The sequence below is a fragment of the Rhineura floridana genome, chromosome 1, assembly GCF_030035675.1.
Source record: "Rhineura floridana isolate rRhiFlo1 chromosome 1, rRhiFlo1.hap2, whole genome shotgun sequence".
Taxonomy (NCBI): Eukaryota; Metazoa; Chordata; class Lepidosauria; order Squamata; family Rhineuridae; genus Rhineura; species Rhineura floridana.
The window spans coordinates 85,399,888-85,425,794 of NC_084480.1; the positions used below are offsets into that span (position 1 = coordinate 85,399,888).

General features: G+C 45.1%; 1 protein-coding gene across 1 annotated transcript in view; it reads right to left on the bottom strand.

The window, feature by feature from the left end:
- FBN2 (fibrillin 2) overlaps window positions 1–25,907 on the bottom strand; it is a 419,303-nt gene that overhangs the window by 38,884 nt on the left and 354,512 nt on the right. Inside the window, exons 58-59 of the mRNA XM_061625313.1 lie at window positions 22,954–23,079; window positions 21,389–21,511 (exon numbers count right to left, since the gene is read on the bottom strand). Coding sequence (XP_061481297.1) covers window positions 21,389–21,511; window positions 22,954–23,079 — 249 coding nt within the window. The remainder of the gene's footprint in view (window positions 1–21,388; window positions 21,512–22,953; window positions 23,080–25,907) is intronic.

Consider the following 25,907-nt stretch of genomic DNA (forward strand, 5'->3'; position numbering starts at 1 on the left):
GAAGCACCTCTAACCTTAGCTTAACCGTCGGGGCCCATAGCTCTGCGCCATACAGGATCATCGGTAAGACCTTGGCTTGGTAAATTTTCAGCATGGGATTTACCAGTTGGCCCCCGCGTGAATAAAAGAAACGGCAAATTTGGCCAGAGGTTCTGGCGTTTATCAGCTTAATTTCCTCAAAATGCTGCTTCCAGATGGCACTGTGGCTGAGATGTAAGCCTAGGTATTTAAAGGAGTGTACTTTTTCTAATGGCTGCCCATTTATGACCCATCTGTGGGTAGATCTCCTATTTTTCCCACAAACCATAATTTTGGTTTTAAGGTGGTTTATTGCCAAGGAGTGCTCCTTGCAATACTCAGACAGCCTTGCCAACATTCTCTTCAGGCCGATTTCAGTTATTGATAGTAACGCAAGGTCATCTGCATAAAGCAGGATGGAAATCTTCCTTGCTCCAACGGCTGGGGGAAAGAAGACTGGGGAGGAAAGGGCTGGGACTAACCCATTCAGATAGAAATTAAATAAAAAAGGGGCCAGCACAAAGCCTTGTTTTACTCCCCTACCCACAGGGATTGGATGTGACAGGGCACCATTTAGACCTAGGCATACCTGGAGGAAATTATCCCGGTGGAGTGGCTTAATTAGCCAAAGAAGCCTTTTGTCCAAGTTTGATTGGTCCAGCTTGGCCCATAGGAGATTTCTATCTATTGAATCAAACGCCATTGAGAGGCCCACAAACGCCACATAAAGTGAGTTTGATGGGACAGTGGTTGTCTTACTAATTAAATGGTGTAAGATAAACACCTGGTCTATGGTGCTTCTTCCTTTCCGGAAGCCTGCTTGCTCTTGGTGGATTACCTTATTGTGGGCGTCCCATTGCAAATGTTTGTTCAATAGGTAGCGGGCATACAGTTTAGAGGCTACATTTAGAAGGCTAATCAGCCTATAGTTTCGGGGGTTGGTAGGATCCCCCTTTTTATGTATCGGAACTATGATGCTGGTACGCCATCCCCTTGGGATGTTGGCAGTAGAATTTATTGCTGAGAAAAGAGTTGCTAAAATAGGGGTCCACCAAGAGGCTTCCATCAGATAGATCTCCGGTGGAAGCATATCCTCCCCGGAAGCCTTACCCGGCCTAAGAGTTGCTATTAGCTCCTCAATCTCAAAACAAGAGACGGGGGGCCAGATTGGTAAGGGAACGGGGGGCAGGCCTTCCTGGGAACTAGGGGGGGAGGGGTAAGGGACTCAAAGATGGTGCGAAAATGTGCCACCCAGGTATCCGGGAGGATGGGAGGGATGTTAACATAAGGGTTCTGGGAAAGCCCCTCGTGAACTATTCTCCAAAATTCTGCATCCTTATTTTGGGATAAGGCAAGGCTGAGTGCGCGCCAATTTTCGGCAGCGAAGTCCTGCTTCTTATCCCTTAACAGGGCCTTGCATTGCTTTTTAATTTGGATCAGAGGCTCGATCATCTCAGGTGATGGTTCATGTCGTACCAACCTCATATGGGCCTGTATTTCTTTTTTCTTTGCTCTACACTCTGCATCGTACCATGACCTTGGGTTTGCTAGGTGTTTTTTATGTCTATGGGTAGTTACCAGGGATTTCAAACCTTCTACAATCTGTCTATAAGAGTTATGAACGGTTGACAGGCTAGCCGCAGCTGACTGGCGAACATCTAACATGGGCTGAGTCCGAAGGTGCTGGGAAACATTAAAACCTATAGAGATCGACCATTTGAGACGGGTGGTGCTGAAGAGGCAGCCTACAAAGGAGTTTGGGGGCGGGTGTGATATCTGGTGAGTTGTATTTAGCGATAGCCTAAGTGGGAGATGGTCACTGTCGGCTCGGAAGTCAACAAAGACTTCCTTGATAAGAGTCCCAAGGTTAGAGAGCCCAGGAAATAATCCACAACACTCGCCCCTTTGTCTGTGATGTAAGTGAAGAAGCCCCCAGAGGTGTCAAGCGCTAAGCCATTTAGGCACAAGAGCTGAAAGTTGGCTAGCCATTGTACCAGGGCTTGCCCATTTCTATTTACTGTTTTGTCCCATGATTGTCTCACAAACTGAGTTGCGGGTACTGTGGCGGGCCAAGGATCGATGCCGAGAGTCTTAGTGGAGCCTATTCGGGCATTGAAGTCACCACAGATAAGCAGCTGGTGAGAAGGGTATTGGCTTAGCAAGCCTTCAATGTAAGCCTCCATTTCCCTCCACATGGATGATGATTGGCCATGTGGCAAAGGGGGGAAGTATACATTGAGGCAGATGATGGGAGGTAAGCCCGGAATGGAAAGAGTTAATGTTAGGCAAATATCTGGGGAAGTGCCCGATGGTGTGGCTGCATAGATATTCATAGCTGTAGTGACCAGAGTTGCTAGGCCCCCACTCCCCCGGCCCTTGGCAAAAGTCTTTTTTGCAGGTTTCTCCCACACTTTATATCCCTGTAGGTAGGGGGCGGAGGGGTCTAAGAGCCAGGTTTCTTGTAAACAGATAATTTGAAAAAGTTGGAGGTAGTCAAGAAACTCTTGGTCATTTAACTTATTCCTCCATCCGGCTATGTTCCATGACAAAAAACTCACAGAGGAGGATGAGTAATGGGCTACGTCCTTCAGGGGGCAAGTTAAGGAGGGTGCAGGGTCGGGGTCTAGTTTTGAATGCTCAGGAGCCACATTTGGTCACATAGCGGTGCCAATCTCCAAGGAAGTCCACATTGGGGGTGTAGGCTGAACATTTGCGTCATTTGATGAAATGTCAAGACGGGAGCTCGAGGTTGGATGCTGCGTTGCCCGGTCACCTGATGAGTGCAGATCCTCACAGTCCAATGTATCCACCGTTATCCAGGACTCCCCAGCAAGATTTGATCCCTCATGGGAGGGGCTAGAAAGCTGTCTGGCCGCCAGGGATGATGGTTTGCCTGCGATGTCTTGTAGGTAGGACTCCTTCTGCAGGTTGCTCAATAGAAATTTGAGGCGTTCAAGTCGTGTTATTATATCTTCCTGCTCATTATTAGGTAATTCTTTGAAGACCTCAATTAGCCTGGCTTCTTCAGGGACAAATTCAGTTTTCACAGAAGGTAGTGGGCATTCTGGCACTCTCTGCTCTCGCAGCGAAATTGCAGATGTTTCCAACGGGAGTGAGCGATCTATCCCATTCTCATGGGCTTTAGAGATGTTAGTCCTTGGTAGGCATTTCAACAGCTGCTGTGGGGGAGCGTTGTTTATGAACAATCTCCTAACTGTAATGCCATATTTTAAGAGGCTCTCTCTGTTGGCATATACTCTTTTGACGTATGTCAAGTCTAAAAAGGAGATTATTGAGCATTTTAGAATGTAATTTGTGGCTAAAGGGATGACGTGGGTTATACAATCCGGCTGGAACCATCCTGGGAAGATGGATTTCATCAGGGACACAAGAGGATGCTTTTGGACAAGTTGGACTTTAGTGTCGAGTTGTTTTGCAGGATGCTCAAACACCAGCTTATCTGGAATTAAGGAGAGACTCCAGGTCGAGCTTGCAATGCCCATCTGTTTAGATTTTGTTACGAGGGGCATTGGCGCCTTATATTCTCTGCTTTAGTTTTGACTTAGAAGAGAGAAGGTCGACGTGGGAGTTGGTATGGCATCCAAGAGTGAAGGGGCCTCTTTTGTTCCTTTTGTTGTCTCCAGCGGAGCTGGGTCTTGCATTAACTTTGCAGTTTGAAAGGTTTGGAGTTTTTGAATTTGCTGGGTCATCATGGATAGGAGTTTAAAGAGTGGTCTGTAGTCCATTTTTTTATAGTGGGGGAATTTAGAGTTTTTGAGGTTTTTGGACTTCTTAGTTTTGTTCCCCTGGGCTTTTTTGCCCCGTTATTCTAAGGGGCTGATCTTTTTGGGTGCTCCTGTGATGGTAGAGCAGCAGACAGGCATTTCCCTCCTATATCCAGAGTTGGTGGGAGCAGTCGGCTGCTGGGGGAGCGCCCCTCTATTTACTCCAGTTTTTAATCCACTTGCAGTTACCAAGGTGGTTGATAGGCTGTTTGTTTCCTCCAAGTAGGATTTGATACGGTCTACTTCTTCCAGCAGCAAAAAGGTCCAGCCCACCAGGGAGGCATCCTTACTTGTGGGGGAGTGGTAGTATTCCCTCCTCTGAGCCTTGGCCAGTCCAGCATTTCCCTGTCCGATAGTGTCATTTGGCATTTCTGCCACGTCGCTATAGGGGAGTTCTCCAGCTGGGGTAGCAGTGCAATGCTCAGCCACCTCTATTTCTTCCGCTAAATTAGTCAGGGGGGCTCTCCATTTGGCCCCAGTAAGGACTCTTGTAGTCCAAAGACCAATCCCATACGGGTTCTGATGTCACGGAGAAGCCCTGGGGTGGCTCTCCAGACTAAGTGTTGCATTGTATAGTTGGGAAAAAATGAGTGATTTTAGCTTGGGAGGATGAGGTGAGTGTTTCCTGTGTTACTTGGATTCCAGGGTCTAGCCCTAGGTCCTAGCACCTCCTCCTTGTGAGCACCATTTTACTAGGGTGTACAGTCGAAGAAATGGATGTTCTGGAGGACGTGTCTGGAGCCAATAAAGGCTTTAGTTGTTACAGTGTTTAGATCTGTGGCTGCAGCAAGTCTTTATCAGAGGAGAGATAGTGAGCTTTTGTTGCTCCCCCCAAGCATAAATCAAAGTGTGCGAACATGCTGGGCGGCTCAGCAGTATAGAGGGTAAGCGCTGGAAGCATTTAGATTGTTTTCCCCTGTGGTCTGTCCTTATCAGTAGGGAGGTTTTAGTGATTTTGGAGGTCGGTGAAGTGCAAATCACTAAAACTTGAAGTATTTAATCAAAGGCGTTTGGTCAAGGGAGGAGAGAGGGAGTATAAATGATACTTGCCATGCTCATGACCGGAACCGGAACCTATAAGTACATAGAAGAACAAGCTTTGCTGAAGCAGAGCCAGCATAGCTTCTGCAAGGGAAAGTCCTGTCTCAGTAACCTATTAGAATTCTTTGAGAGTGTCAACAAGCATATAGATAGAGGTGATCCAGTGGACATAGTGTACTTAGACTTTCAAAAAGCGTTTGACAAGGTACCTCACCAAAGACTTCTGAGGAAGCTTAGCAGTCACGGAATAAGAGGAGAGGTCCTCTTGTGGATAAGGAATTGGTTAAGAAGCAGAAAGCAGAGAGTAGGAATAAATGGACAGTTCTCCCAATGGAGGGCTGTAGAAAGTGGAGTCCCTCAAGGATCGGTATTGGGACCTGTACTTTTCAACTTGTTCATTAATGACCTAGAATTAGGAGTGATCCTAATCACATGTTCCTATGTTCTTATGTTTATGAGGAAGCTGTGGGATAAGGTTTCTAGAGTGAGGCGAACCCCTGCTTCTGCCTGAAGATGGGTTTCTGTGCGGATCAACAAGTCATCTAAGTATGGATAGATGTGAACTTCCTGGCAGTGAAGAAAAGCCACCAGGGTAACCATAATCTCTGTGAACACCTGGGGAGCTGAGGAGAGACCGAAAGCACGGTACTGGCAGTGCTGCCGGTCGTAGGCAAAACAGAGGTATTATTTGTGCCATGGGTGAATGGACACATGTAAGTAAGCCTCCTGGAGATCTATGGAGGCTAGGTAATCATTATGCTGTAGGGTCTCCTGAATGGACAAGAGGGACTCCATTCTGAACTTCCGATGTTGGACAAACTGGTTGAGGAACTTCAAGTCCAAGATTGCCCTCCAGGTTGTTTTGTCGCTTTTGGGCACAACGAAGAAAACAGAGTAGAAGCCTGAGAACCACTCTGCGACAGGGACCTGCTCTATTGCCCCAATATGAAGGAGGTGAAGAATGGCATCTCAGAGAGCTTGATGCTTTTCCAGAGAACTGGATATGGGGGAGGGCAGAAAATGGTTTGGAGGGAGGCTTTCCAGCTCTATCGCGATGCCCTCCCGAACCGCCTGTCGTACCCAGAGGTCTGTTGTTAAATGGTCCCAATTTTGGGAGAAGAGGAGGAGTCGAGCCCCTACTGGCAGAGTGTGCGAGTCAAAACTGATGTGAGGAATTGTGAGGTCTGTTACTCTTGGGTCCACAGGATGCGGGGTTAAATCTGTTTCCCCCCTGAGTATTGGATCTTCTTGAAAACCGACCTCTGACCCAGTTAGGTTGACCTGAACGGTAGTCTCAGTCTCTGCCTGATGAGCGCAAGGAACAAAAGGACTGAAAGGCATGAAACTGAGGTTGGAATGGTTGAGAGGTGAGCTGGTAAGGGGTGAACCTGTGAGACAATCTGTGGTCCTCTCGACACAGAGTGGCCAAGAATGGTTTGCGTTTCTCTTTAGGATCCATGAGGACCTCCTGGAGGGCCTGTTCACCAAATAACTTCAGATCCGCATATGGCACTGTCAACAAATTGACTTTGGCCCTTTGGCCGGCATCCCAGTGGCGTAACCATAAGGTGTGTCGAGCCATGACCTGTGTTGCGATCGCCCTTGCAGAATACTGGACCGTCCAGTGTTGCATCTGCCATGAAGGCGACAGCCCTGTGAAGCTTCAGAAGAGTCTTGTGCAGTCTAGCAGGGTCGCAAGTTATGTCCTGCACTGTTGGCTCCAGGAGATCATTCAGCAAAACTAAAGAAGCCCGTGAAAAAGTAGATGCCACACAAGAAGCTCCGACCGCCAAGGCTGACGCTTCATGGGTGTTGCGAAGGGAAAAGTCAAGGCAGTTCTCAGACATATCCTTAAACTGGCCTTCAGATTCACTTGGCAACAGAGAATGAGAAACTAGAGAGGAAATAGGACTGTCAACCCCAGGAACTTTCAGTATGTCCATGAAAGCGGGTTCGAGGGAGTAGAAGCAGGCCGCCAAGGCAGGAGGGCACCGGGTCTGAAGGGGAGCTTGCCACTCAGCTTAGGTTTAGGAGTCTTCAACACTGAAGCTGCCCTGGAAGAGGCTGGAGACAGGTCTTGCACTGCAGACCTAATATCCAAGGCCGCCAAGGATTTGCAGAAGAGAGGTTAAAAATGGTTGGCTGAGAACAGTCTATGAGAAGTGGAGGATGCAGAAGATGGGGCATCCTCCAGCTCTGAACCTGCGCTCCATTCTTCATCCTCACAATCTGGGTCCATGAACAGATCCAAAGGGTCACCGTGTGGTCTGATAGTGGCATGACCCCTGGATGCTGCAAAAGGTTCAGGAGAAGAAGAGCCATCACTCTCTGAGGAATGTCCCACAAACTCTCTGGGCAGTCTACGCTGAGGATGCCTGGATGTACGTCCTTTAGAGACATGCCCTGAGGAGGCAGCTTTGGGCTGTGTGGAAACAGGAGCCAAGAGCTCGGTGGACAGTACTCCAATGAGGCTTCCTTGACTTGGGCAAACGCCTCAGGCGTGAGATGGAATGGCACAATAGGAGGCACAGCCGGCTCCTGTGCTGCGAATTGGGAGGACCTGGAAGATGTGAGAAGTGCAGGATGACCACTGTCCTCATCTGTTGAAATTTTCCCCTCACTGCCTGATGAAGAGCCAGGTAATGCTGTTATAGGCTCATCCTCTGAAAATGAATCCTGAGCATGTCTGGGGAGAAGCTCATGGTGACTCAGAGAGAGAGACGGAAAACTGGCACCGGCACTCGCTGTCATGGCATTGAAGAAGCTTTTGAGGCTTGGGTGCCAAGGAGGAGGGACTGTTAATGGTGCCTCTGAAGCTACTGGGAGCTGCCATGATATGGGGGTGAAGTCAGACCTCCCTGTAGCACTGTCAGCCATGGAATGTTTTTTACAGGGAGCCACAGAGGGGGGGTTTCCAAAAAGGCAGATCTCCTTTTGGCAGGAACCTGTGGCATGGCAGAGGCAGGAGGAGAGAGCGCCACCCCGGTGCTGCCTGAGACTAGTGCTCTTGACGATTCTCCATGCTTGGTCTTTTTGAGTGCCTTACGAGGCACTGAAGCCGGCTGCAATGTAGCAGCGGGGGGGGGACTTTTGTCAGCCTCGCAGTCTTTAACACCTGATGAGGCGCTGGAACAGCTTCCACCATGGCCGCCACGGGGCTTTCTGTCAGCCGCTCAGCTGTCAAAACGCTGGGATTGCAAGGTGAAGTGTTTGATATCTCCATTGCTCCCCCTCACGCACATGCGCCTTGATGGGGTGCCGGAGCGGCATTTGTCCGAGAATTACCACTCACACACACGCACCTTTCTGGGGTGCAGAGGGTGAGCGAGTGTGGCTGGAATGTGGCTCTAATTCGGCCAAAGGGGGACCTGCTGAGATCCAGTCAGGTCTCCTTTTCCTGTCTCAATCAGCCCCAACGGCAAAGAGGTAGAAGTGGGGGGGGGGAGAGAAAGCGGGAGATAGACACTGACGAGGCTTTTTTGTTTTTTTCCAAAGGGGAAGCAAGACTCACTCAGGAAAGATGAACAACCAGGAGAGTGGAAGAAAAAACAACACAAGGTAAGAAACCACTGTGAGGGGAAAAAATGGAGAGTAAAGAAATTCAACTACCTAGGTTGATGAGGCAGGAATAGACTGGAGAGGTCACGTGCTAGCCGACCTACTCCCAGCAATTCTGCTGTAATTTCCTGCCTATGGTCGCTAGGTGGAGCCACAGCCCACTTGATGAACTATCATCCAGGGAGAACAGTATGGCTAGATGCATTGGAAATATCATGACGGAGTAGACTCCAACTTATTTATTTATTTATTGCACTTGTATACCGCCCCATAGCCAAAGCTATCTGGGCGGTTTACAGCAATCAAAAACATTAAAACAAATATACAATTTAAAACACATATTTTAAAAACAATTTAAAACACAATTTTAAAATTTAAAACAATGTAAAAACAATTTAAACACATGCTAAAATGCCTGGGAGAAGAGGAAAGTCTTGACCTGGCGCCAAAAAGATAACAGTGTTGGCGCCAGGCACACCTCATCAGGAAGATCATTCCATAATTTGGGGGCCACCACTGAGAAGGCCCTCTCCCTTGTTGCCACCCTTCGCACTTCACCCTTCCCGGAGGAGGGCCTTTGATCTTGAACGTAGTGTACGGGTGGGTTCATATTGGGAGAGGTGTTCCATCAGGTATTGTGGTCCCAAACCGTGTAAGGCTTTATAGGTCAAAACCAGCACCTTGAATCGAGCTCGGAAACATACAGGCAGCCAATGCAAGCGGGCCAGAATCGGTTTTGTATGTTCGGACCATCTGGTCCCTGTTACCAATCTGGCTGCTGCATTTTGCACAAGCTGCAGTTTCCGAACCATCTTCAAAGGCAGCCCCACGTAGAGTGCATTGCAGTAATCTAATTTGGAGTTTACCAGAGCATGGGATGTAGTTGGGCCACTAACCGAAGATGGTAGAAGGCACTCCGTGCCACCGAGGCTACCTGAGCCTCAAGTGACAGAGATGGTTCTAGGAGAACCCCCAAGCTATGAACCTGCTCCTTCAGAGAGAGTGCAACCCCATCGAGGACAGATTGGACATCCACCATCTGGTCAGAAGAACCACCCACTAGCAGCATCTCAGTCTTGTCTGGATTGAGCCTCAGTTTATTAGCCCTCATCCAGTCCATTGTCGCAGCCAGGCACCGGTTCAGCACATTGACAGCCTCACTTGAAGAAGATGAAAAGGAGAAATAGAGCTGCGTGTCATCAGCATACTGATGGCAACGCACTCCAAAGCTCCGGATGACCACACCCAGCGGTTTCATGTAGATGTTGAACAGCATGGGGGACAGAATTGACCACTGCGGAACCCCATACTGGAGAGTCCAGGGTGCCGAGCAATGTTCCCCAAGCACCACCTTCTGGAGGCGACCTGCCAAGTAGGAGTGGAACCAGGCCTGAAATCCGACTGAAATGTTTCCAGCAAACATGGTCAACTGGCCATAATGCCCGACTAGCACTACATCATATGGTCACCTAGTAAAATTAAAAAAAAACTATCTGAAGACAAAAACAGTTGCAAGCTTAAACAACTTGATGAATTCTGAAATGAAAAGAACATCTCAGACTATTGCCCTCAGAAAACCAATTGTAATTCCTTATGGAGCTCCTAGCAGCAGAAGAAGGTTGCACCTCCATGGAATTCACAAGTCTAAGGAGTTATTTCATAACCTTTAAGGCAGAGAGATAGCCAACAGGTTGGGTAGCCTTACTATTGTCTTATGACTACCCTGCACTACCCTTATTTATTTATTTTATTTCTCTTTTAACCACTGAAAAGCTGAGCTGCTGATAGGGAAGCCAAATATCCATACAAATATCCCAATGTGTGTAACCTTGAGCCAAGTTACATAAATTGAACAGTGAAGTAAGCCTTACCAAAGGCTAAATTGCTTTGATAAATTTAATATGGAATTTAAAACTGTTGTAAATCTCCCAGGGACCTGCAGATGAAGGTCAGGAGTTGACTGAACAACCACCACCTTCCAGACCAACTGCACCACAGAACATATATGCTAATGTGAGTAACCTTGAGCCTAGTTACACAAATTGAAAAACAGTGAAGTAAGCCCAAAGGCTAAACAGAATTTCAAATTGTCTTAAGTCACCCAGAAACCTGTTGGCGAAGGGCAAGACTTAACCAAGCAATCAGTTTAATTTACAATATTTTGCTAAGGTATGTTTACCCAGGAGGATAACCATGGAACCCCTAAATCGTCCAAGGAAGTTCCTGGATGAATCCAATTTTTTACTCAGACAGTTATGAAGGGCTGCAACTGTTCAGAGAAGAAAACTGGAGCTTTGAATTGATGCCCTAGAAATAGATAGGGCAGAAAGTGTCATGTAGTTGACAAAGTTATATTCAGCCTAATTTACTTATCTTGCTTATTTATGTTTTCCCCTCTGGGATGACAGTAAGAATCTCCTCTGTAAGGAAATTACTGAATAAATCCAAAAAATTATACAAGGGCTGCAAAAAAAAATTGCAGTTATGAAAGGCTACAACTGTTCAGAGGACAGACTAGAGCTTTGGGTTGAAGCTTATGAAGCAATTCAAATACCCTTGCTACACTGAGGCCCCCTATGACGGGCTGTAAAAATTTACACAGATAGTTATGAAGGACTTGGAGGAACAGACTGGAGCTTTGAACTGAAGCTCATGAGGCAATTCATATAAGTTCATTACACTGAGGCCCCAAGAGGAACCACCTGGTTATTCTACTGTTGCCTCTGTAAATGTCCTGCTGCTGTTCAGTACTAGGGAGAACTGGAGCTCTGAGCTGAGGCCCATGAGACAATTCATATGCCCTCCCACACTGAGGTCTTTGTGAGGAGCTACCAGAATATTATATTTTGGCTCTGGAAACGGCCTGCTGCTACTCAGTTCTTGGGACAACTGGAGCTTTGGAACTGAAACCCATGAGGCAATCCATACGCCTTCACCACACTGAGGCCTCCTAAGAGGAGCCACCACATTATTCTGCTGTTCAGGCCTAGGTAGAAGGGGAATCAGGTCTCTTAGAACTATTGAACCTGCTGTTCTAGTGCTTCCAATAAAAAAGGCAGAAAGTGGACCCTGAAGAGGTCGCTGCAACAATTCATTTGAAAAGGCCCCCAAAATGGCATCTTTGAGTTGGGCAGGGCTCAGGAGTCAAATGCAAAATTTGAGGACCAGGTGGAAGTGGAGGTAAAGGTCTCTGGCAGATGACTGAGGCAGGAGATGTTCAACACACTCTCTGTCAGCAACTGAATGGCCACTACATGCAGTTTCATGGCTGGATGCTCTGGCATGCCAATGTACAGAGCTCTCTTAGTGGCCTTGGTAACAGCGGACTTCAGTTGTGCCTGATGAGGTTTGTCATTTGCCTTATGCTGTGCACTTTCAGTAGCGTTGAGCATGAGAGGCAGCTTTGCAATGCTTTCTCATTTTAAGGGCCTTTTGGTGCTGTAATGTGGAAGTTGAAGCAGGCATTATAGAGGGATGTGCCACAGAGGCGGAGGAGTCTGCATGTAGAACAGATATGTCACTGGCATCATCTGGCATGACTGTGCCACTTTTCTGATCCTGGATCTCAGAAACAAGAGATATATCCGCCATGACATCACAGCTCAACTCACACACACTGGTTGGAGGCATGGAAGTCGTGTATTTCAAAAAGGCCTCTATGTTGGTGTGAATATGGACACTAATTTGGTCCCACAAAAAACCTTTCCTGCAGTGGATCAGGAAAGAGTGAGAGGTAAGAAAAGCAGGTGTTATTATTTTTTTTTAAGAAAAAGCAGGACCTCACAAACCAGTGAGGTAAGCAATGGTATAGAGAGGTGACAGAAGATAAGCTCTGTGAGCGCGAAAAAAGGTGAAAACAAAAAAGGTGGCAGGTGCGCTACCTCTCAAAATGGCACCCGCCTCTCTGCCACTTTAAAAAACCAAGGCAGAGGTGGAAAGAGAGACCATAATGCTGCCACTCCACACAACAGGACAGGCGGTCTGAGGGAAAAACAGGAAACCCCCCAAGCTAGCCCCATACAGCAGGAAAAAACAAAAGATGACAACTGAGCTACAGACAAAAATGGTGGGTGCCGCACGGTTGAAAGAAAAAAAAAACCTCACTTTGCAAGAGAGATGCCTCGCGTTGCCGCTCCACGGAGCAGGTGAGGCAGTCTGAGGGAAAAAGAAAAAACTAGCCCTCAGGAGAGAGGAAAAACTAGCCCTCGACGAGGCTTGCTGGCACTCCCGCTGCCGCTCCATAGAAAAAGGAAAGCGGCCTGAAGGGAAAGAGAAAAAACTATCCCTCAGCGAGGCTCGCTGGCACTCATGCTGCCATTCTGCAGAGCGGGAAAGGCGGCCTGAGGGAAAAAAGGGGAGAAAGAAAAAACTAGCCCTCAGCGAGGCTTGCTGTCACACGCACTGCTGCTCCCCAGAGCAGGGGAGATGGGCTGAGGGAAACAGAAGAAAGGCAGAGATGGATGCTTGAAATTTAAAATAGAAAAAAAGCTTTAAAAAGGTTAGAGAAATGAAGCAGGAGTGAGGAGAAAACAATCCACATGCCTGATGAGGTTTGTCAACAATCCTGGTCGCCCAATTGTCTCAGGTAACAACACAGCTACTGAAACGATTTCTCTGTACATTGACTTAAATTTACAAAACATGGTGCAAAACCTCCCATCATATATCAAAGACACCAAGGACTTCTTGCTTAAAATGAGTCTTTAAACAAGCAGTATCAATTCCACAACAATATTATACTAGCTACTTTAGATGTCACATCTCTTTACACCAATATACCACATAATGATGGGATTCAGGCTTTAAATGAGTTCCTTAACACCAGAGATATGAACAATCCTCCAACAGAGGTTCTCACAACTTTAGCTACGCTAGTCCTGACTTGTAACAACTTTACATTCAATGGAGAACACTACCTGCAACTACAAGGCACAGCTATGGGGACTCGCATGGCTCCATCATATGCGAATCTCTTTATGGGTAAACTGGAACAGGAGATCCTCAAAAAGGCCATCAACAAACCACTTATATGGTGGCAATACATTGACGACATCTTTATGGTCTGGACGAATGGTAAAGAGAGTTTGGAACAATTTAAAAATTACATCAACTCTATCCATCCCTCTATTAAGTTTACATTTAATAGTACAAATGACAATCCGCACATCCCTTTTCTGGATGTCTTTCTCACCATTGAAAACAACAAAATAGCCACTGATCTCTACAGCAAACCCACTGATGCCCATACCTATTTAAATTGGAAATCCTGCCATCCTAGGCATATAAAGAAGAACATTGTGTATAGCTTAGCTCTGAGAATCAAACTTATTTGCAACACTGAAGATAAATACCAGAGAAGGATCAGTGAACTTAAAGAACACCTTTTTCTAAGAGGATATTCTCCACATATTATCAATTGCAACATCCACCGAGCCTCCATTCTGTCCAGAGAAAACATCCTCCATCATACTGAGGTGTCAAAGAGCAGAGAGCAACGGATTCCATTTGTGGTAGATTTCCATCCAGCATCTCCTAACTATCACTGAGCAATCAGAGAGAGCTACCCATTGCTGGCAAACTCTGAACATCTTGCTAGAGCCATCAGCAGACCTCCTGTTGTAGCATTTCGCCAATCTCCTAGTTTGTGCAGACTGTTGGTGAGAGCTGTGCTTAAGCCACCTATCACCAATCCAGGGTCTCATCCTTGTCACTCCAAATGCTGTATCACCTGTGTGTACCTCAGGGAAACAGCCACTTTTAGAAGCACTAGGACAGGCAGGACATATTACATCAAACAGAACATCACCTGCAGGTCCTGCAATATAGTTTACATAATAGAGTGCAAAAGACCAGGATGTCATATCCAATATGTAGGAAAGACCACAACTGACCTACGCACGCGCTTCAGGAACCACAAGTCGGCAATCTTGACAAAAAAAGTGGAGCAACCGGTTGCAAAGCATTTTAACATCGAGAGTCACAGCCTGTTGGACTTTTCCATAACAGCGATAGAGATGCCAGCAGATCCAGCAGCACTGACCAAAAGGGAGAACTTTTGGATATACTCTCTGGACACATTGGCACCACATGGCCTGAACCTGGAGGACAGTACCACCACTACTTAGCTTCTGCAAATGAAGCCCCTCTGAGCATTCCATCCTCAAAGCTCTCTACTGCCACCTTGGTAACAGCACTTGTATGTTAGCAGCTGATGAAGGCGGAAGCTGAAATGTTTTGTTAATATAATAAAAACCTCTGTTTGGTTAATCACAATTATGTTTTTATATATATTTTAGGTGATTAACGGAATCCTTATAGGGATCCAGAGCAAGGTTGAGTGGGTTTCTGTTTGTTGCTTTCAAAACTGTCTTATATATCTATATGTGTATATATCTATATCTATATCTATATGTATATATCTATATCTATATCTATATGTGTATATATATAGATATATCTATATGTGTATATATATAGATATATCTATGTGTATATATATAGATATATCTATGTGTATATATATAGATATATCTATATATGTATATATATAGATATGTATACAGTAGGGCCCCACTCATACAGCAGGTTACGTTCCGGACCCCCGCTGTAAAGCGAAAACTGCTGTAAAGCGGAACTCATTGACTAACATTGACCAGAATGGTGCCCGACGGCCAAAAAATGCCATAAAAGTGGAACAAGCGCCGTAGGAGCGGGGCCTTTCTGCAATTGACAACCGCTGTATTAACAGAACACTATAAAGCAAAGCGCTGTAAAGCAGGGCCCTACTGTATGTATGTGTATATATATATATATATATATATATATATATATATATATATATATACATATATATACAGATAATATATATATAATAAAAACCTCTGTTTGGTTAATCACAATTACGTTCATATATATATGTCAAAGACAACTAAAGGATGAAACAACATATAAATTTCTTGTCAAAGACATCACCACAGATCTCGATACTTGTATCATTACATCTATACAAAACCTTACAAGTAGGAAACTTCTTAAAGAGGAAACTGCTGATCTCCTTGTTAATCCAAATCCCACCCCTGGAAGGTTTTATATGCTGCCTAAAGTCCACAAAGCCAACAATCCTGGTCGCCCAATTGTCTCAGGTAACAACACAGCTACTGAAAGGATTTCTCTGTACATTGACTTAAATGTACAAAACTTGGTGCAAAACCTTCAGGAACCACAAGTCGGCAATTTTGACAAAAAAAGTGGAGCAACCAGTTGCAAAGCATTTTAACATTGAGGGTCACAGCCTGTTGGACTTTTCCATTACAGTGATAGAGATGCCAGCAGATTCAGCAGCATTAACCAAAAGGGAGAACTTTTGGATTTACTCTCTGGACACATTGGCACCACATGATCTGAACCTGGAGGACAGTACCACCACTACTTAGCTTCTGCAAATGAAGCCCCTCTGAGCATTCCATCCTCAAAGCTCTCTAACTGCCACCTTGGTAACAGCATTTGTATGTTGGCAGCTGATGAAGGTGGAAGCTGAAACGTTTTGTTAATATAATAAAATCCTCTGTTTGGTTAATCACAATTACGTTTATATATATATTTTAGGTGATTAACGGAATCCTTATAGGGATCCAGAGCAAGGTTGAGTGAAGTTCTGTTTGTTGCTTTCTAAACTGTCTTATATGTATATATGTATATATATGTATATTAAAAAAGCCTTAAAAACATCTTAAAAAGCAATTCCAACACAGGCACAGACTGGGAAAAGGTCACTACTTAACAGGCTTGTTGAATAATATTTAAGGGGAGGGAATTCCAAAGGGTCGGTGCCACTACACTAAAGGTCCATTTCCTAGGTTGTGCGGAATGGACCTCCTGATAAGATGATATCTGCAGGAGGCCCTCACCTGCAGAGTGTAGTGATCGACTGGATATATAAGGGTAAGAACCCCTCGCTGGATCATCATCTTGCAGTGGTGAGTGCGCTTGTGTGTTCCAATGAACCCTGTGAGCGATGCTGTCGGGAGTCTTGTACTCCCAATCACCGCGTCCAGTGGGGTCACCACTTAGCAGTCGCAAAAGACAAATGAACTTTGGAACGTGGAATATACGGACATTGCTGGACAATACAGATAGTGAATGTCCTGAATGCAGGACTGCCATCATTGCGAGGGAGTTGAGACATTCTAATATTGACATAGCAGCACTCCAAGAAACTCGAAGAGCAGGAGAAAGACAACTGAAGGAAGAAAAAGGAGGTTATACCTTCTTCTGAACAAGAACGATGAATACATGGAGTAGGCTTTGCTATTAAAAATAATCTTGTGAAGCTCTTGTCAGAAGTTCCTATTAGCATTAATGAATGACTCTCAACTCCCTGGTTAAAACTTGCCAAAAACCAGCAGGCAAATATTCTAAGTGCTTATGCACCAACATTAGATGCTGATGAAGACATCAAGGAAAATTTTTATACCCAGCTGGACACCATCTTATCAGAGATACCTAAGGAGGATAAAATTATCCTCCTGGGCAATTTCAATGCAAGAGTTGGGCATGATTTTGATTTATGGCCAGAAACCATTGGGAAAGAAGTTGGCAATAGCAACCTGAATGGAATTCTACTTCTGACTAAATGTGCAGACCATAATCTTGTTATCACAAACACACTTTTTCACCAGAAAGATAAATTTAAAACATCATGGAAGCACCCTCGGTCGAAGCACTGGCATCTACTGGATTACATAATTGTCTGTGCCAGAGATAGTCATGATGTACTCCTCACCAGGGCCATGACGAGTGCCGATGACTGCTGGACAGATCACCGATTAATTCTATCCACTATGGCCATTAATATTGTTCCTCAACATAGGCTCCAAGGAAGAAAACCAAGACATAAAATGAACATCCATGCCCTTCAAGATCTTATTAAGTGAGCTTCCTTTCAAACAACTCTCAAGAAACATCTACCTACGGAACTCCCTGAAAACGTTGAGGAACACTGGAGTAAACTGAAGACTTCCATTATTGCAGCATGTGAACAAACTATTGGATACCAAACTAAGAAACATCAGAACTGGTTTGATGAGAATGATAGTGAGACTGAACATATCATTGACAAGAAAAGGAAAGCCTTCCAGATATGGCAAAAAGACATTAACTGTGCTGCTAAGAAAAACATCTATGCCAGTGCAAAGGCTGAGGTCCAAAGAAGAACCAGAGAACTTAAGAACGCCTGGTGGATAAAGAAAGCTCAAGAAATCCAGCATTTTGCAGATGCTGATGACGCACAGGGCTTTTTTAATGCCACAAAGGCCATATATGGGCCAACAAATTAGGGTACAAATCCTTTACGTTCAATAGATGATACCAAACTTCTAAAGGACAAAGAGTCTGTTGTACTGCACTGGAAAGAGCATTACCACGACCTCCTTAATTGTAACTCTTATGTGGCTGGTGAGGTCTTCTTGCAAAACCCACATCAACAAATTAGAGATGAGCTTGCAGTATCCCCTAATTTGGATGAAGTCAGTAAAGCCATTAATCAAATGAAGAATAACAAAGCTAGTGGACTTGATGGGATTCCTGCTGAAGTCTTTAAAGAAGGTGGGCCTGAATTTACACAACAACTTCATAAGCTCATCGAAAAAATCTGGATGAGGGAGGAGATCCCGGAAGACTTTAGGGATGCCATAACTATCACTCTTTTCAAGACGGGTGATAGAACAGATTGTGGGAACTACTGAGGCATCTCTCTTCTTGGTACTGCAGGTAAAATCCTTGCAAGGATCCTCGCAAATCGCCTCCTACCTATCTCAGAAGACATCCTCCCTGAATCCCAAAATGGTTTCTGCCCTTCCCGGGGGACAGTGGACATGATCTCCACTGCACAACAGCTTCAAGAAAAATTCAGGGAGCAAAACTGACCTCTGTGTATGGCATTTATTGATCTGACTAAGGCCTTTGATACTGTAAATCGAACTGCTCTCTGGACCATCCTGAAAATTGGATGCTCTGATAAATTTGTGAATGTTTTGCTACTCCTCCATGACAACATGACGGCGACAATTTTGGATAACAATGGCTCTCAAAGTGATCCATTCAAAGTGGGATCAGGCGTCAAACAGGGATGTGTCATTGCTCCGACCTTATTTGCTATTTTGATCGCCATGATTCTACACCTTGTTGAGGGGAAACTTCCCACTGGTGTGGAAATCACATATCGAACAGATGGAAAGCTTTTTAATCTCAGTAGGCTGAAAGCAAAAAGTAATGTAATTACAACCTCTGTCATAGAACTTCAATATGCTGATGATAATGTAGTCTCCGCACATTTAGAGGAAGATCTTCAAACTATCCTAAATGTCTTTGCTGAAGCATATGGAAAGCTTGGCCTCTCGCTTAACATCAAAAAAACCAAAGTGCTTCATCAGCAAGTGCAAACCAATCCCTCTGTAGCACCATCAATCCAGCTTAATGGTGTGACGCTGGAAAATGTCGATCTTTTTTCTTATCTTGGGAGCCATCTCTCTGTAAAAGCTGACATCGACACTGAAATTCAGCATCGTCTGAGCTCTGCGAGTGCCGCATTCTCCCAAATGAAGCGTAGAGTGTTCGAGGATCAGGATATTCACAGGGAGACCAAAATGCTTATTTACAAAGCCATTGTACTACCGACCTTACTGTACACCTGTGAAACATGGACCATCTATAAACGCCACTCCCAACTTCTTGAAAGATTCCACCAACGCTGCCTCCGGAAAATTCTGCAAATTACTTGGGAAGATAGGCAGACTAATGTTAGCATATTGGAAGAAGCAAAGACTACCAGTGTTGAAACAATGATCCTTCAACATCAACTGTGCTGGAGCGGCCATGTTGTTCGAATGCCTGATCACCGTCTTCCAAAGCAGCTACTTTATTCTCAACTTAAGGATGGAAAATGGAATATCGGTGGAGAGCAAAAGAGGTTTAAAGATGTTCTCAAAGCTAATCTAAAAAAAATGTAACATAAGCATCGAGAACTGGGAAGCCTTGGCCCATGAGCGCCCCAATTGGAGGTTGGCCATTATCAAAGGTGCTATGGACTTTGAAGAAGCACGAGTACAGGGCGAAAGGGACAAATGAGCTAAGCGAAAGGCACGTCAAGCAAATCCTCATTGTGACCATCTCCCATCTGGAAACCTATGTCCTCACTGTGGGAGGCTGTGTGGATCCAGAATTGGCCTCCACAGTCACTTACGGACCCACCATTAAAGATCTTATCTTGGAAGACAATCTTACTCAGCCACGAGTGATCGCCAATGAATGAATGAAGGGTAAGAAGATATTTCGGGTATCCTAGTCTCAAGCTGCATAGGGCTTTGTATACTAAAACCAGAACCTTGAACTTAGCCCAGTAGCTGATGGGTAGACAGTGCAATTCTTTCAGCAGCGGGGTGACATGTTGGCGATACCCTGCCCCCATAAGCAGTTACGCTGCCTCATTTTATACCAGCCGCAGCTTCCAGACTAACCTCAAGGGCAGCCCCGCATAGACCGCATTACAGTAATCCAGCCTGGAGGTTACTAGTGTATGGCTATCCCAGTGCAGAAATGGTCGTAGCTGTCTTACCCACCGAAACTGGTAAAAGGCACTTCTAGCCTAAGATGGATCCAGGAGCACCCCCAGACTATAAACCTGCTCTTTCAGAGAGAGTACAACCCTATCCAAAGCAGGCAACTGACTAATTATCTGAACTCAGGAACCACCATCCACAGTGCCTCTGTCTTGCTAGGATTCAGACTCAGGTGTGTGGCCCTCATCCAGCCCACCACCGAGTTCAGGCACTGGTCCAGACCTTTTATGGCCTCTCCCAATTCAGATGTTACAGAGAAATGGAGCTGGGTATCGTCAGTGTACTGCTGACACCTCGCCCCAGATTTCCTGATGACCACTCCCAATGGCTTCATATAGACATTAAACAGCCTCAGGGACAAGATGGTATCCTGCAGCACCCCAGAGTACCACTGTCAGGAGGCTGAAAGACAATCGCCCAATGCTTTTCTCTGAGAATGACCCTGGAGATAGGATCTGAACCACTGTAAAACAGTGTCTCCAATACCCATCTTGCCAAGTTGGCCCAGAAGGATACCATGGTTAATGGTTTCAAAAACCACCAAGAGATCAAGTAAGAATAACAGGGTCGCGCTCCCCATGTCCTCCTCTTGATAAAGGTCAGGGCGACCAAGGCCAATTCAGTCCCGTAACCAGGCCTGAGCCCAGGCCTGAAATCCTCTTTGTTCCATCCAAGAGTACTTGCAATTGCTGTGCCACAACCCTCTCATTCACCTTCCCTAAAAAGGGGGTATTTGCGACTGGGTGGTAGTTGTCACAAACCAGTAGTTCCAGGGTTTTTCAGGAGCAGATGGATCACTGCCTCTTTCAGGGTGGCTGGAACAACTCCCTCCCACAACAACGTTATTGACCACATCCTGGATCCACTTGGTCATACCCCCTTGGCAAGCTTTAATAAGCCAAGAAGAGCAAGGGTTGAGAGGACACATTGGTGGGCGCACAAGCAAGCAAGCCTGGACAAGCAAGCAAGCCTGGACAGTTTTGTACCACTCTTTATTACTCTTATTAAGCCCTGCCTTATCCGCCTGCAGCAGAATCTTGTAAAGCCCCCTATATTAGACAGTTGAGCCTACTGGGCCAAACTATACATTATGTTATTTATGGGTTTTGTACATGTTTTTTTTTTAAAAAAGTTGCTTAAGCAGGCCACTGTTACTCTGAAGGGCAAGCAGCAGTGGGGGAATGTGCTACCAGTCTAGACTGGGGCTCCACATCAGTCCCTACCAAAAGTTGTAAGTATTTTATTTATTTATTCAATTTAAATCCCACGCCCCATTAATTTATATTCCTTCCAGACTTTATATTCCTCCCAGTAGAAGCCCAGAAGGAATTAATGAATAAAAACAACCCACCAAGCTACTCAGCTACTCACCTCTACAGGTTTTTCCGTCTTCTTCGAGGATGTAGCCACGTGGGCATGAACACTGGTAACTTCCTTCACTGTTCTTGCAGATAAAGTTGCATGGTTTGGGAGACTGGGAGCATTCATCAAGATCTAATTAGGATAATGGACTATTAGTAACTCAGCTTCTTGTAAGAAAAGTGAGAAATAATCACTATCTAAAGATACAAAGAAACAGACAATTTTTCCCCACGTGGGAAATATTGGTAAGAAAAACTGGGGTGTGCTGAGAGCCACCTTGAGCACTATGTGGTGTAAAGGTAGGATACAAATTCAACAAATAAATAAAACAGGTGAATCTTTTTCCTAAGTTCAGCAACATTTCTGTATCTCAGCTAAGATACTGAGTGCTTCCATCTATCCACCAGCACATGATCCATGACTGCAAAAGGTATGAATAGAATTCAGTGTATAGGCAGCTGTATGCACAGTAGGTGACCCTGATCTTACAGGGTTGCTGATCTTACAGAAGAGCTGACACACACAGTTACACTCACATTCAGCTCTATTTAAACCTTCTGCTAAATGTGTGGAGGTTGTGGTAGGGCCAATGCACACAATCCTGCTACCTGTTCCATGCATTCAGTGAATGCAGTCTGCAGGTGTGAATAGCGCTAGGCTCAGTTTTTTTCAGAACAGGATACATGCTTCCCCATGAGAAACAAACATGACATTAGCAAAAGGCAATAGCTTATTGTGTATCAGCATTATGAGCTATGCAAATTCAGGTTCCAAACCACATAATTGTAAATTGCTCTGGAATGTCTCACAGGAAGCCATTCATAAATGCTGCTGCTGCTGCTGCTTAGGGATGTCACTACTCACACATCCTCTCCCAGTTGCAACAAAATATAGTGCCAATCTGACCATTAACTTTTTTCCTGCCTCCCAGCTATAGGACTGCTGTGGAAGGTGACTGGTCTGCTTAGGTGGTGATAGCAACTGCTGCTTAACACATTTCCAGCTCACAAGTAATTCAACTGTTGCACTTCCGGAGGGAAAGTGGCACTTTGGGACTGTGTGGCTAGAGGTTTCCCAATTCTGTCTGGATTCAGAGTTGGAAAGAGAAGTGGAGAGTCTCCCAAAGAGGAGTTAGGCTCTAAGTCCATATGCCAACTTCCCTTGCTCTGTGTCTGCTGTAAAATCCAAGGTAGGGAAGGGGACGAAAGAGAGAAATAAAAATGAAGAAAAATGAAATAAATGGGTCCTAAAGAAAGTACTGTGAGGTTCTGGGGAGCTCTTCAAAAACTGTTTCCAGACCAAAATATAAGAGTGCTTTGGAAAGGCAGGAGGATCCTCCACTTGGGAAGATGAGGACACTTTCTACTACCACCCAGGAGAAAGTACTAATCTGGTTGTAGAGGGTCTCTGTGCATCTGGGAAAGATTTTATATTTTAATGAAAATAAAAACAGTAAATGCAGTTTTATATTACAAGATGTTAATTCACTTATGTAATGGGGAAATATGGAAGACTACAAAACAGGTTTCAAGTCAACTAAAAAGAATGAAATTGAAATGAGTGATAAAACTTACCCACACAAGAAGTACCACTAATATCAGTGGTATAGCCAACTTTACAAAAGCATGTGAAGGAGCCCATGGTGTTGATACATTGACCGTGCCTGCATAGACTTGGTATGACCTTACACTCATCAATATCTGTGGAATTAATATGAAATATTTCAAAATATACTTTCCTATCTAGACATAGAAACACTAAAGCAAGTGTGGAGAACCTTTGGCCTTCCAGATATTATTGAATGACAACTCCCATTGTCCCTGGCCATTGGCCATGCTTTCTAGAACTGATGGGAGTTGCAATTCAGCTACATCTGGAAGACCAAAGGTTCCCCAGACCTGCACTAAGGTTATAGTAATAATCTAATGGGGAGAAGGGGAAGAAAACACAAATGTTCAACATACTGCTGACAGCGAGGAAGTGAGGGTGGACAAATGCTCTGCACTCCTTTGTCTGTTTCTGGGCTTCAAAAACTTCATTAACCCTATCCCCATTTTACCTCCCATTGTTTCCCTTCTATTGTCTCCATCAGAAGGGTAAATCCAACCTAGCCTATGGCCCCTGGGATGTCCTCTGAGACTATAGAATAGCAGCCTTAATTGCTCAAGAATTTATTACAGTTTTTCAAACAGTAAATTTACCTAATGTTCTCTTTTAATTTTTTGAGTATTTTTATTTCCATTTTCAGTAGGATTCATAGGCTTGCAATAAAAATAACAAAACACGGCCAGCAACTACTAGTTGAACTTATCAGAATTCACAGCTGCCCAGCATCAATGAGCATAAAGTGGCTGGAACAAATGAAATTTGAAAACTGGAATAGTATACATTAGGCAGCCCATTTTGGATGTCACATTAAACCATAGTTAAAATAAACTATGGTTTAGTACAGCCTTTCCCAACTAGTGGGCCACCAGATGTTGTTGGATCACAACTCCCATCAGCCTCAGCCAGCATTGCCAATGGTCAGGAAAGATGGGAATTGTGGTCCAACAACATCTGGTGGCCCACTAGTTGGGAAACGCTGGTTTAGTATGAACAAGCAGCTTATTGATGCACACTGCTGAAATCAAAGTCATCACACTCCTCCCTCGTTCCTACTGCCCCTGCTCTGCTGGGAAACAAGCCATGGTTTGGCTTGTCATGTTGTCTGAAACCGGGATCATGGTTTGCTTCCCTTAGACAATAGAAGGAACAGTTGGGTCTTACCATCCACGGTGTTTTTTCATGGATGACAAGAGGTCTCCAAGTGGGTAGTGTAGCTCCCCCTACAGCTCAGAGACAGAAAACACTTCAGCTAACACTTTGCTCCTCCCCTCTTGCTGAGGCTCAGTTCATTTCTTGGAAAAGCTCCAGAAGTAAGCCTCAACCAAAACTCAAGGGAGAGACTCAAGGATGAAAACATATAACAGGAACAAGAAAAAAACTAATCCATACAAACCTGACAGCAAAAATGAAGCGTGTTAGCCTCAAGGTCAACTGACCACCACAAACATAATAGAAAGGAGTCATGGCACTCAGTGACTTGGTCCTAGCCACCAGAAAAAATACTTAATACTTGGAGACCTCTTGTCATCCATGAAAGAACAATGTTTACAGTGAGAACCAACTGTTCCTTCTCTCATGGACGACAGAGGTCTCCAAGTGGGACATACTAAAGCTGCAGACCTAGGGTGGGCCTGAAGGAGACAGTACTTGTTGCAGAACCCTATGCCCAAATGAGGCCTCTGTCGAAGCACATATGTTGATTTTATAATGCCTTGTGAACGTACTAGGAGTGGACCACATCGCTGTTCTACAGCTATTGACTATTGGGGCATTTGTGAAAAAAAACGCCAATGTGGCAGCAGACCTGGTGAAGTGGGCTGTAATTTGCAATGGGGATGGCACATGAAGGGCCTCATACGCTAAGGAAATGCAAGCTGTAATCCAGCGAGCTATGGTTGCACTTCACACCTTCTTCCCCATAGTGGCAGGGTAGACGGATACAAACAGGGATTCAGATTGTCTAAACAGTTTGGTTCTATTAATGTACACCTTCAGTGCCCGTCTAATGTCTAAAGAGTGCTATGCCTTCTCCTTAGGGTGAGAAGGGTTAGGGCAGAAAGAAGGCAGTATTATGTCCTGATATCTGTGGAAAGCAGTGTTTAGGAACAAAGTCTGGTCTAGTGCGTAGCACTACTCTGTCTTTGTGGAAAATACAGAGGTGTTTCTTGACCAATAGGGCCTGCAGTTCAGACACCCTACACGCTGTTGTAATAGCTACTAGGAAGGCCGTCTTGAATGAAAGAATCTTCAAAGAGATTGATCCTAGTGTCTTGAACTGAGGCTTCTGTAGAGTGGAGAGAATGGAATGCAGGCTCTATGTGGGGAAATGGTGGTGTATGTGTGGACTGATCATTGCGGCTCCCCGAAGAAACTAAACTGTTTAACTAAAGGATGTGAAGCCAGGGATTAGGAACCCTGTACATGTAATATAGATGACAAGGCCAATGCCTGCCTTTTCAGCATGTTAGGCTGCAGATCCATCTGAAGACCTTCCTGCAGAAAAAGAAGCACATCAGCCACCACAGGATCCATGCTCTGTTTACTACACCAAAGGGAAAACGCCTTCTGTGTGCCCTGATAACTGCAAACTGTAGAAGGTTGTTGAGCTGCTAAGATTGTGTCCACTACTGGAGGCATTCCCGCAACTAGTAGTCATGTGCACTCAATTTCCATGTGGTCAGCTGGAGCCATTGTAGGTCTGGGTGAAGTAGAGGACCACGGTGAAGAAGGTCCAGCTGCAGTGGGAGATGGAACAGTGGAGACCTGGCCAATTGGATGATATCCAAGAACCAGGGACGTCAGGGCCAATATGGAGCTATCAGCATCACTTGAGCCTTCTCTGACCAGATCTTTTTTAGGACTTTGGATAACAGTGGAGTTGGAGGAAATGCATACAGTAACCCCCTTGGCCAGGGTACCA